The 12,732-nt window shown below is 45.2% G+C and overlaps 1 protein-coding gene across 1 annotated transcript in view; it reads right to left on the reverse strand.

Moving 5' to 3' along the window:
• Window positions 1-499: 499 nt before the first annotated feature.
• Window positions 500-12,732, reverse strand: part of LOC135054501 (zinc finger protein 271-like) — a 42,071-nt gene continuing 29,838 nt past the window's right edge. Inside the window, exon 7 of the mRNA XM_063957620.1 lies at window positions 500-9,036. Within this exon, the coding sequence (XP_063813690.1) occupies window positions 7,082-9,036 (1,955 nt within the window). The 3' untranslated portion in view covers window positions 500-7,081. The remainder of the gene's footprint in view (window positions 9,037-12,732) is intronic.

The raw sequence follows: 12,732 nt of genomic DNA on the forward strand, positions 1-12,732 counted from the left end.
CGGAGCCTGTAGCCAGCAGGTCTCCCTGAAAATAAAAAACCTAAATAAAGTCTTTTTCTGAGAAACTCAGGAGAGCTCCTCAGTGTGCATCCAGTCTCGCTGGGCACAGAATCAAACTGGAGTCTGGAGGAGGGGCATAGAGGGAGGAGCCAGTTCACACCCATTCAAAGTCTTATAGTGTGCCCATGTCTCCTGCGGATCCCGTCTATACCCCATGGTCCTTGAAGCATCCCAGCATCCTCTAGGATGTATGAGGAATAAACTATTAACACTTCTATTTATGAAAGCATTCTTACTGTGCAGCATTTTTTCCACATCTGCCTAAAACTTTTGCACAATACTGTATATATTTGAAACCAAGTGTACATAGGTCACAAATCGCACCACTTGTTTGTATACGATCGTTAGCAGGCGAATTGATTGTATGCGACTTGGTCATATGCGATTGCGGCTTTTTCACATTTAAAGCCAAATATTACAATTGAATGAAGTACAATAATGAACAGCTTTCTGTATGTTTATTATTTTTCATATACGTAAATATTCCATTTCAATATCACACATTATTGTATATTAGCGTTTGTTTTCTTTATGACATAATACAATTTCCTGTGTAAGATATTGCACTGTATATACTTGTATGAATATATGTGACTATGGAAGTGATCTCACGGCATATAGTTACGGTTTGGCTGGTAAATACACATGCTGCTACTAGATTCCTGTTTTACCTGTAAAGCTGTTACTCTGAGTGGTGATTGGCTGAAGATATAAGCCACATGGATACAACAACGATGACAAGTAAGAGGTTCCCATGACTCAAGAAGACAGATGAAAGCTTGTCCCAATACATCTCTTTATCCTGTAACCTGTGGTGTAGTGACCAACTTACCTAAACTGTACTGTGTGTTACTAGGGTACTTCTATATTGTTTACTGTGTATACATTGTACCAACCTGACCCAGGCAAAGACTGTAATTGGCGATACTTGTACTTATATTTTTATTCTATTAGGAATGACTCGCTCTTTTGTGCTTTGAAACCACACAATCAGGTGGAACACCATCGTGCAACTAAGTACACGGGTTTAATATAATTTAATAGCCTTGTCATGGATGATTGATACTCCTGTAAGTTCAGACAGAAACAACTGTATTTTACATTAACAAATCGTAAATTACACACTGTTCAGTCCTGAAATGAAGAGCTCCTATTATATAGTCACGTTATTAATGCACAAAATGATCAAAATAACATACACTAAAGACTTCACAGTATAATATTATTAAAAACAGCAATTGAAAAGGAGATTTATGGTAAGACTTACCATAGTTAAATCTCTTTCTGCGAGGTACACTGGATTCCACAGGGAATACATCGGGGTGTAGAGTTGGATCTTGATCCGAGGCACCAACAGGTTAAAGCTTTGACTGTTCCCAGGATGCACTGCAGCGCGTCCTCTATATCCCCGCCTATGGGCACTGGAGCTCAGTTTCATTAACCAGTCCAATGCAGTAGCAGGTAAGAGACGGCAGATGTTAGTCACATACAACCACGTTCTCACGACAGGAGAAGGGACCAGCGGCTAATGCCATACAAACCCAAATAAGCTAAGTGCGTCAGTGTGGGCGCTCTGTGGAATCCAGTGTACCTCGCAGAAAGAGATTTAACTATGGTAAGTCTACCATAACTCTCCTTTTCTGCAGCAGGGTACACTGAGACACAAGAACCCGGCGTCCAAAAGAAGCATCCTGGGAGGCGGAAGTATCAAAGGCATAGAACCTGATGAACATGTTCACTGAGGACCACATAGCCGCCTAGTACAATTGTTCTGCGGACACGCCATGGCGGGCCGCCCAAGAAGGTCCAACATCCTAATCCATCTGGCCAAGGTTTGCTTGTTCGCAGGCCAGCCACGTTTGTGAAAACCAAACAGTACAAAAAGGGTATCTGACCTCCTGATGGAGACAGTGCTCTCCACATATATACGGAGAGCCCGGACCACATCCAAAGACCATTCTTTGGAGGACAATCCAGAAGAGTTATAGGCCGGAACCACAATCTCTTAGTTAAGGTGGAAAGATGACACCACCTTAGGTAGATAACCTGGGTGAGTTCTAAGAACTGCACGGTCATGATGAAAAATCAAAAAGGGTGAACGACAGGACAAAGCTCCTAAGTCTGACACCCGTCTAGCAGAGGCAATAGTCCTAAATCCAGGCCTTGTTGCAAAAAAGCTAGAAGTCTGGAAGTACTAAACTTGGAAGCATTATAATTCTTAGCATCACACCAGGTGAAGTAAGAATTCCAGACCCTATAATAAATCCGTGCAGAAACCAGTTTGCGGGCCTTCAGCATAGTTTGGATAACCGCCTCTATGAATCCTTTGGCCCTCAGGAGTGAAGCTTCAAAAGCCACGCCTTCAAAGCCAGTCTGGCCAGGTCCGGGTAGACACAAGGGCCCTGAACGAGGATGTCTGGGCGTTGAGGAAGTAGAAGAGGATGCTCTATCGATAGACCCTGCAGGTTTGAGAACAAATACCATCTAGGCCACGCTGGAGCGACTAGCAGTAGTATTCCTCCTTCTTGCTTGAACTTCCGTAGTACCCTGGGCAGGAGTGACACTGGAGAGAACACGTAAGGCAGCCGAAAGTTCCATGGAATTGCCAGTGTGTCCAAGAACACTGCTTGAGGATCCCTGGTTCTTGATCTGAGGACCGGAACTTTGTGATTGTGTCAAAACGCCATCAGGTCTACATCTGGTAGGTCCCACTTGTCCACTAGGAGTTGAAAGACTTCCTGATGAAGACTCCACTCTCCAGCATGCACGTCTTTACGACTGAGGAAATCCACTTCCCAGTTGAGTACTCCGGGAATGAACACTGCCGATATTGCTGGCAGATGGCGTTCTGCCCAACGGAGGATTTTTGATACTTCCAGCATTGCCATGCGGCTTCGAGTGCCGCCTTGATGATTTATGTACACCACCGTGGTGGCGTTGTCTGATTGTACTTGAACAGGCCTGTTCTGTACCAGAGGCAGGGCAAGCGTCAGCACATTGAACACTGCCCGCATTTCCAGAATGTTTAATCGGGAGGAGAGATTCCTCCCTGGTCCATCGACCCTGGAGAGAGTGTTGCTCAAACACCGTGCCCCAACCTTGCAGACTGGCATCCGTTGTCAGGAGGACCCAGTTGGACATAAAAAAGGGATGGCCCCTGCTTAACTGCTGGTCCTGTAGCCACCAGCTCAGTGACAAACGAACCCCCAGAGTCAAGGAGATCAGGAGACCAGATCCGATGAGGCAGGTCGTCCCATTTGGAAAGGATTAACCTCTGCAGAGGGCAGGAATGAAATTGAGTGTACTCCACCATGTTGAAAGCGGACATCATGAGCCCTAGTACTTGCATTGTCAAGTGTATCATCACTCTTGGGCGAGAGAGGACGTATCTAATCCTGTCCTGAAGTTTCAGGACTTTCTCTGGAGTCAGAAACAGTCTCTGTTTGTGTGTGTCCAGTAGTGCCCCCAGGTGCACCATGCTCTGAGCAGGGACCAGCGAGGACTTTTTCCAGTTGATGAGCCACCCGTGGCCTTGTAGGAATTGTGTCAATTCCAGATGACTGAGGAGAACATCTCGGGAGTTCGCCAGGATCAGAAAGTCATCCAGATACGGAAGGATCCTGATTCCCTGACGGCGGAGATGAGCTGTCATCACGGCCATGACCTTGGTGAAGATCAGAGGAGCCGTGGTCAGTCCAAATGGCAGAGCCTGGAACTGATAATGTAGGTTGCCAATAGCAAACCGCAGATATTGCTGATGCGATAAGGCAATAGGTATATACAGGTAAGCATCCTGTATATCCAGGGATACCATATAGTCTTTGGGTTCCATGGCCAATACAATACAGCGCAGAGTTTCCATACAGTATTTGGACACTCTCACAAATTTGTTCAATGATTTGAGGTTGAGTATAGGCCGGAAGGACCCATTTGGCTTCGGAACTAGAAACAGGGTTGAATAGTATCCCCTGCAGCTTTGGGACAGAGGTACCAGCACTACCACTCCTGTGTCCAGGAGGGATTGTACAACCAAGTGGAGAGCTTGCGCTTTCAACGGGTCTGCAGGGATATAAGTCATGCAGAACTGGCAAGGGGGCGTTTCTTAAAAGAGAATGTATACCCGTGAGACAACTTCTCACACACAGGCGTCCAAAGTGGTCTTCAACCAGACCTGGGCGAACAACAGAAGTCGGCCTCCCACCCTGGGGTCCCCCAGAGGGAGGTCCACCCAGTCATGCAGCAGGCTTGTCTTGTTTGGAAGCAGGCTGACGGAAGGGCCCAAGATTGTTTCATTTTGGGCTTAGTGGTTTTGGAGGTACGAGCCTGTTTTCGGTATGCCTGACCTTTTGCTTTCCCTGGAAGGTGAAAGGAACGAAAAGTGGTACTCTTAGCCTTCAGAGCAAAAGGATTAGTAGTTGGGAGAAACGCAGTCTTAGCAGTCGCTAAGTCAGTCACAATCTGATTCCGATCCTCCCCAAAGAGAATGTAGTACCTCAAAGGTCTTTTAAGAATCCAGGTCCACCTTCCATGACCTTAACCACAGAATCCGGCGAGCCAGGATGGACATAGTAGACACCTTGGCCGCCATAATACCTGCCTCAGAGGCCGCCTCCTGAATATAGTGTGAGGTTGTGGTAACATAAGACAGATATTGTCTGGCAGTGTCTGAACAATCCTGAGGCAGCTCATTCTCAATTGCCTGAACCCATGCATCATTTCCTTTCGCAGCCCAGGAGGCTGCTATAGTGGGTCTATGTACAGCACCTGTAAGGGAGTAAATAGACTTCAGGCAACCCTCCACACGCTTATTTGTCGGTTCCTCCAGTAATGTGACAGGCAGTGTAGATGACACCACATGATGGGTGACATGAGAGTCCACCGGCGGTGGAGTTTTCCACTTGTTACTCAAGTCCGCCGGGATAGGATAACGAGCTAGCATCTTCTTAGACAGGGAGAATTTCTTTCCTGGAGATGCCCAGGATTCCTGACGTATGTCAATTAAATTGTCAGAATGTGGTAAGACTACTTTAGGACCCTTCTGACGTTTGAACTTATCAGGTTTCTTAGACACAGTAGTGGGCTCAATCTCATCATCTATTTGTAGAATCAGCTTAATAGCCTCCACCAGGTCAGGAACATCAACCTGTGTTGTAGATTCTGCATCAGAATCAGCTGTATCAGTGTCTGATGGATCAGTATATTCTCCATTCTCATCAGAAGAATCATCTGAAATATTAGTGGATTGTGAGGAAGAAATGACCTGCTTAGCTGACCCCTTGGTCCCGGCGGGGCATGGGGTAGACTTTTTACTAACCAATATTTGATTTAGTTGTTGTAACTGAGTAGACAGAGTGTCCACCCAGGGCAGATTGACTACAGGGACAATCTGTGGCTGTAATGGTACCGGAGGTCCCATAGGGGGCGTAAGACGTGTCACAAGTGTGTTTAGCATACATGAGAATGCTGCCCAAGGTGGGTCATGATTGGCCACAGGTGCTGCGGGTTGACTGGGAGGTATATGGCATCCAGTACCTTCAGGTAAATCCGTGGTGCCAGCACTGCATGATGCAGAAGCGGGCACGGATTTCCCACCGTGTGGCAGACATTATAGAGAATGTAGCCTTAGAGCGCAATAGTACAATATAGCCAGACAAATACAATACCTGCAAATAACCCCCTGTTATGTGACAGGAAATACAGGGCAGACAATTAATGCGGTATAAAGCGACTGAACCACACAGTAAAAATACCTACCAGGATATACTGTGTAGCACTATATAATATGAGACCCTGACGCACCTATCCCCCAGGGTACAGAATATAGTGATAGCAAGTAGTGTGATACACGAGAATGGAATCCACACAGCAGCTACAGGCACACTCAGTCACAGGTACAATGCAGAAGTTATTACAGATAAACAATAAAACTGCACTAGACTAGTAAAAATACATATAAATATGTATAAATACAGATATAACAATGCACAGTAACTACTGGATGTATATCACAGATTGCTTGTACTAACAATGTCTAAAATGACATGTAAAATACTGAAGTGTCCTGTAAATGCACTAGTGCTGATGAGACAGGCAGCTTTACAGAGGAGACAGTGCCCAGCAGTCCCAGAGATCAGCGCAGCTATTAGTGTAAAGATGGCGCCAGGATCTGTCAGGGAGTGAGGGAGAAGGAAATGCAGCTCCAGGGCAGGAACACCAGCAGTAGATGGCACCTAGAGCTGTGGGAGGGGCTACAGGTCAGCGGATTATCTCCTCTGCTGGTTCTCACCACCGGGTACTGTGGAGCCTATGTAAAATGGATTTTAGTAAATCCGACCAGTGCTCCCTGCCCTGGTGGATATAGTGGGGTCCCTGTGCAGTACAGTGTCAATGCCAGCAGCGCAGTCCGTCTCCTGGGACCACGGTTTACCGGTGGGTCCCACCTGGGGGACCCTCTTACCTCCTCCCTGATGTGCAGCCACGCAATTCAGGAGAGCATCAGCGGTGGTGTGCCTGAAGACCGGTGCGCCTCCGCTGCAAGTACACGGGAACTCAGCCATGGGAGTATGCAGCAGCAGCAGCACAGAATGTCAAAATTACATTAAACAGTGCTGCAGCCCTTAAAGTCTTCTTAAAAAAGCTTTTCAGGGCTGCCTAGCGCAGCCCCACCTGTTAGTCGACCTGCACTGCAGGCACCAACTTACAAACTGAGCTCCAGAGTCCGGAGGCAGGGTTATAGAGGAGGCGGTGCCGTGCATCCTGGGAACAGTCAAAGCTTTAGCCTGTTGGTACCTCGGATCAACATCCCCGATGTATTTCCTGTGGAATCCCAAGTGTACCCCACTTCAGAAAGATAAAATAACATATAGGCTTACAACAATTAGAAATTTAAACAAAAATAAAATAAAAAATGGTTAAATCAATAATCTGTGTGGTGTCCAAGAGCAATGCATGTCACGGTCTGCTTCCTTAGGCAGTGTGAAATTTGACTGCATTAACTGCACTCAGGACATGGAAATGGCTTTTAAACCCTGTGAGTTTTCTGATGTGTAACAAGATTTGATTTCAATGTAAAACATTTCCCACACTCAGAACATGGAAATGGTTTCTCTCCTGTGTGACTTCTCTGATGTTTAATAAGATCTGATTTATCTCTAAAACATTTCCCACACTCAGAACATGGAAATGGTTTCTCACCTGTGTGACTTCTCTGATGTTTAATAAGATCTGATTTATCTCTAAAACATTTCCCACACTCAGAACATGGAAATGGTTTCTCACCTGTGTGACTTCTCTGATGTCTAACAAGAAGTGATTTATCTCTAAAACATTTCCCACACTCAGAACATGGAAACGGTTTCTCTCCTGTGTGACTTCTCTGATGTTTAATAAGATCTGATTTATCTCTAAAACATTTCCCACACTCAGAACATGGAAATGGTTTCTCACCTGTGTGACTTCTCTGATGTTTAATAAGATCTGATTTATCTCTAAAACATTTCCTACACTCAGAACATGGAAACGGTTTCTCACCTGTGTGACTTCTCTGATGTGTAACAAGAATTGATTTCTGTCTAAAACATTTCCCACACTCAGAACATGGAAATGGCTTCTCACCTGTGTGACTTCTCTGATGTGACGCAAGATCTGATTTATTTCTAAAACATTTCCCACACTCAGTACATGGAAATGGTTTCTCACCTGTGTGACTTCTCTGATGTCTAACAAGATGCGATTTATCTCTAAAACATTTTCCACACTCAGAACATGGAAACGGTTTCTCACCTGTGTGACTTCTCTGATGTCTAACAAGAACTGATTTATCTCTAAAACATTTCCCACACTCAGAACATGGAAATGGTTTCTCACCTGTGTGACTTCTCTGATGTTTAATAAGATCTGACTTATCTCTAAAACATTTCCCACACTCAGAACATGGAAACGGTTTCTCACCTGTGTGACTTCTCTGATGTTTAATAAGATCTGATTTACCTCTAAAACATTTCCCACACTCAGAACATGGTAACGGTTTCTCACCTGTGTGACTTCTCTGATGTGTAACAAGAATTGATTTCTGTCTAAAACATTTCCCACACTCAGAACATGGAAATGGCTTCTCACCTGTGTGACTTCTCTGATGTGATGCAAGATCTGATTTTTCTCTAAAAGATTTCCCACACTCAGAACATGGAAATGGTTTCTCACCTGTGTGACTTCTCTGATGTCTAACAAGATGCGATTTATCTCTAAAACATTTCCCACATTCAGTACATGGAAATGGCTTCTCAGCTGTGTGACTTTTCTGATGTGTAACAAGAATTGATTTCCGTCTAAAACATTTCCCACATTCAGAACATGGAAATGGCTTCTCACCTGTGTGACTTCTCTGATGTGATGCAAGATCTGATTTCTCTCTAAAAGATTTCCCACACTCAGAACATGGAAATGGTTTCTCACCTGTGTGACTTCTCTGATGTCTAACAAGATGTGATTTATCTCTAAAACATTTCCCACACTCAGAACATGGAAATGGCATCTCACCTGTGTGAATACTCTGGTGTATAATAAGATGTCCTTTACGTGTAAAACATCTCCCACACTCAGAACATGAAAATGTTTTTTCACCTGTGTGAATTCTCTGATGTGTAAAAAGAGTGTGTTTTCGTTTAAAGCATTTCCCACACTCAGAACATGAAAACTGCCTCTCACCTGCCTTAGCTGGGGGATGGCTAATACACTTTGTGATCTGTGTAAAATATTTGGTATCTATAGAAGAAGGCAAAGTCATATCTACTCTAAGAGCTGCAATAGATATACCAATATCTGAGTTATCAAGAGAACATTCTCCATGAGAAGTGGGACCAGATGGAGTAATAGAGTTTTCTCCATGAACATCTTGTGTGAGGTAATCTTTGATTTCACCATCTGAGGAGAAACGGAGATATTCTTCTGAGATATTCCTGCTGAGGTGTCCAACTGCTGAGTATAGAAAAACAATATATAGGAGCATTAACATTTCCCTGTAATAAGATAAATTTTATGATATAGATGATGATGATGATGAAAAGTCCCAAAATTGCCATCTAAGGGGTATGCCCAAGATGTTTCATGGTACCATTTCTAACTCACGGAGAAGTGTTTAGATGATTGTCTGATTGGGAAGGCATGGCAGAGTTTGGGGACAGTACAGGTGAAATACTGAAGGTGGCAATGGTGATCTGGGAGGAGAGGCCACAGTCACTGGTAGAATGAAGAGGACAGGAGGGAACATGTGAAGATTAGACTGAAGATGTAGGGAAGAGAATAGTGGTTGAGGGCTCTGCAGGGGAGTGAGATAAGTGTGATATATATTCTGTATATGACGGAGACAGTGGAGCAAAGGAGTACAGCAGAAGTAAATCGGTGAGAGAGGAAAATGAGACAGGCAGTGGTGATGAGGACACATTGAAGAATGGCAAGGTGGGAGCTCAGTAGGCTGTGGTGGATGACTAGGTTACAGTAATCTCGGTGAGAGATAATGGATTTAATAACCGTTTCAGTGGCTTCCAGAGTGTGAAAGGGCCTGATCCTGGGGATATCACGGAGGTACATGTGGCAGGATTGGGAGAGTAAAGAATGACACCCAGACAACGGATTTGGAATATACAGGAGAGATGTTGTCAACACAACTTGAGACTGGGAGTTGAAAGAAGGGGAGAATGGGATGACTTTAGTTTTGGAAATGAGCACAGGGTTATCCAGGAGAAGGTGGGTGACAGAGAAGAGTATACTAGAAATGTAAAACCCAGATTTAGTTTTTCTAGGTCTTCAAGGCCTGAACGGATAGATATACACACACACACACACACACACACACACACACACACACACACACACACACACACACACACAGTCAAGTGCAGAATAATTAGCTTACTTAATATACAATCAGTATACATAAAAATAAACCCATGCAATGAGTGACATTCTAAGCGTAACAGACTGGCAAGGTGCATAGCTTTTACTTACTCATTGCCTTTTGGAACCAAAATTAGGATTTTAATTACCTACCGGTAAATCCTTTTCTCATAGTCCGTAGAGGATACTGGGGATCCATTTAGTACCATGGGGTATAGACGGGTCCACTAGGAGCCATGGGCACTTTAAGAATTTGATAAGGTGGGCTGGCTCCTCCCTCCATGCCCCTCCCACCAGACTCAGTCTAGGAAACTGTGCCCGAGGAGACGGACATACTTTGAGAGAAGGATAGCTAAGGATAGTGGTGAGATTCCAAACCAGCACACACAACAAGAGGAAAGCCAAGCTAACCAAACTTGAAACAGGAACAGCAACAGCTGAACTAACAATGCTTAACCAAGTAACAGTGCAGGAAGAACGAAGCACCTAGCGGGTGCACAGTATCCTCTACGGACTACGAGAAAAGGATTTACCGTTAGATAATTAAAATCCTATTTAATCTTACGTCCTAGAGGATACTGGGGTCCATTTAGTACTATGGGGATGTACCAAAACTCCAAGTATGGGAGGGAGAGTGCAGAGGTTCCTGCAGAACTGATTGACCAAACTGAAGGTCCTCAGAGGCCAAAGTATCGAACTTGTAGAACTTAGCAAACGTGTTCGAACCTTAACAAGTAGCTGCTCAGTAAAGCCGAGACACCCCGGGCAGCCGCCCAGGAAGAATCCACCAACCTAGTAGAGTGGGCCTGTACAGATTTTGGACACGGCAAACTTGCCGTGGAATAATCATGATAGATAGTAAGTCTGATCCAGCGTGCAATTGTCTGCTTTGAAGCAGGACACCCAATCTTATTGGGATCTTAAAGAAAGGATTTACCGTTAGATAATTTAAGTATTGCGTCTCTTTCTCATTGCGGGACAATTTTGTAGAAAGAGTGGAGATCATTCCTTTAAGAGAATTAACCCACTCCGGTTCAGCCCCACTATTCTGTGAACCCTGAGTACCCAGTAGCGAGCCCCCTGGTGAAGAGCAACACTCTGCGGTACAAGGTGCACAATCTTTGCCTGACATAATATAAATGTGACGGCACACACACACAGGAAAAGATTAAGCACAAGTAACCCACAAAGCTCTTTAGGGAGACACAGAGTTGTCTGGAGCCAGCCCCCACCGCGCCCTTACCGTTAATGCCAAGCTTAGCCGGGTCGCAGACTAAGTACCTTGATAGGGGACATGGGGGCAGATGTATTAACCTGGACAAGGCATAAGGAAGTGATAAACCAGTGATAAGTGCAAGGTGATAAATGCACCAGCCAATCAGCTCCTAACTCAATTTGCATATTGGAGTCGATTGGCTGGTGCGTTTATCACCGTGCACTTATCACTGGTTTATCACTTCCTTATGCCTTCTCCAGGTTAATACATCTGCTCCTTAGTACACTAATAGTCGCTGCCCCCCTGCTATGACCCCCTGGTACTGCTGAGGTAATCTGGAGTCACTCCGGAGGAGCTGTGCGTCCCTGTCAGTCAACGTCTATGTCTACTGCAGAGGGAAAATGGCGCTGATGAGCTGCTGGATCCTCTCACTGCCTGAGGTAATTTTTGTGCTTAAACCGTTTTAAGGCTATGTTTGCCAGTGTGGGTACAGTGTACAGAGACGCAGTTGTGTATTGTATCTGGAGACGAATTCCGCTCCGTCTAAAAGCCATTCGTCTCCGTACACTCGTGCCGCCATAGTGGCCGGCGCCCGCTAACCGGGATGCCGGCTCAGTACTCACTACTCTTCATTCTTCTGTCTCTGTTAGAGGTGGCGGCATGCAGCAGGAATGTACGCTCGCCGTGGTGGGGCTTGCAAATAGTTCCCTCAGGAGCTCAGTGTCCTGTCAGCGGGGCACGAGACCATTAACCCTTCAAAAGGTTGAGCCGTTCCAGCCCTGCATGAAAATAACAAACATAAAAAATAAATGCAGAAAACTGCAGGAGCTTCAATCAGCGTGACCGGCTCCTCCGGGCACATTTTCTAAACTGAGTCTGGTGGGAGGGGTATGGAGGGAGGAGCCAGCCCACACTATCAAATGCTTAAAGTGCCCATGGCTCCAAGTGGACCCGTCTATACCCCATGGTACTAAATGGACCCCAGTATCCTCTAGGACGTAAGAGAAATATTTTGACCCGCTCATTATTTATATTTGGTGACATCTCCCCTGGAATGCTTAGTAAGGATGGAGGAGACTCGGTGAAGGACCTTGGACCACTCCTCCATGCAGAACATTTCCAGGACCTTGATAGTCTTGGGTCACCGCTTGTGGACTGCCCTATTTAGTGCATAGCAAAGGTTATCAATTGAGATCAAATCTGGATACGGACAGGGTCATTGTAACACTTTTATTTTGTGCTCCCACAACCATTTCAGATAGATTTTGAGGTGAGTTTGAGGTCCAGCAATGGCCATGTTCAGATTTTAGCCTAAAATCTCTAGTAGGATTCATTATTGTCACAAGGGCCACTAGCAGCAGAACAGCTCCAAAGCATCAATAATCCGCTACCGTATCTGACATTCGGGTATTCCTTGAGGTCCATTTTTATTTCCAAAAGTGACAATGGTGAGCACGGCCAAAAAGTTACGTTTCTGTCTCATTTTGAGGATCCCGGGTCTTACTTTAGGCACCGGGTCCCACGGTCTCCCTGTTCGGGTCTTGGCTGTGCTGAGGCGGCGA

The sequence above is a fragment of the Pseudophryne corroboree genome, chromosome 3, assembly GCF_028390025.1.
Source record: "Pseudophryne corroboree isolate aPseCor3 chromosome 3, aPseCor3.hap2, whole genome shotgun sequence".
Taxonomy (NCBI): Eukaryota; Metazoa; Chordata; class Amphibia; order Anura; family Myobatrachidae; genus Pseudophryne; species Pseudophryne corroboree.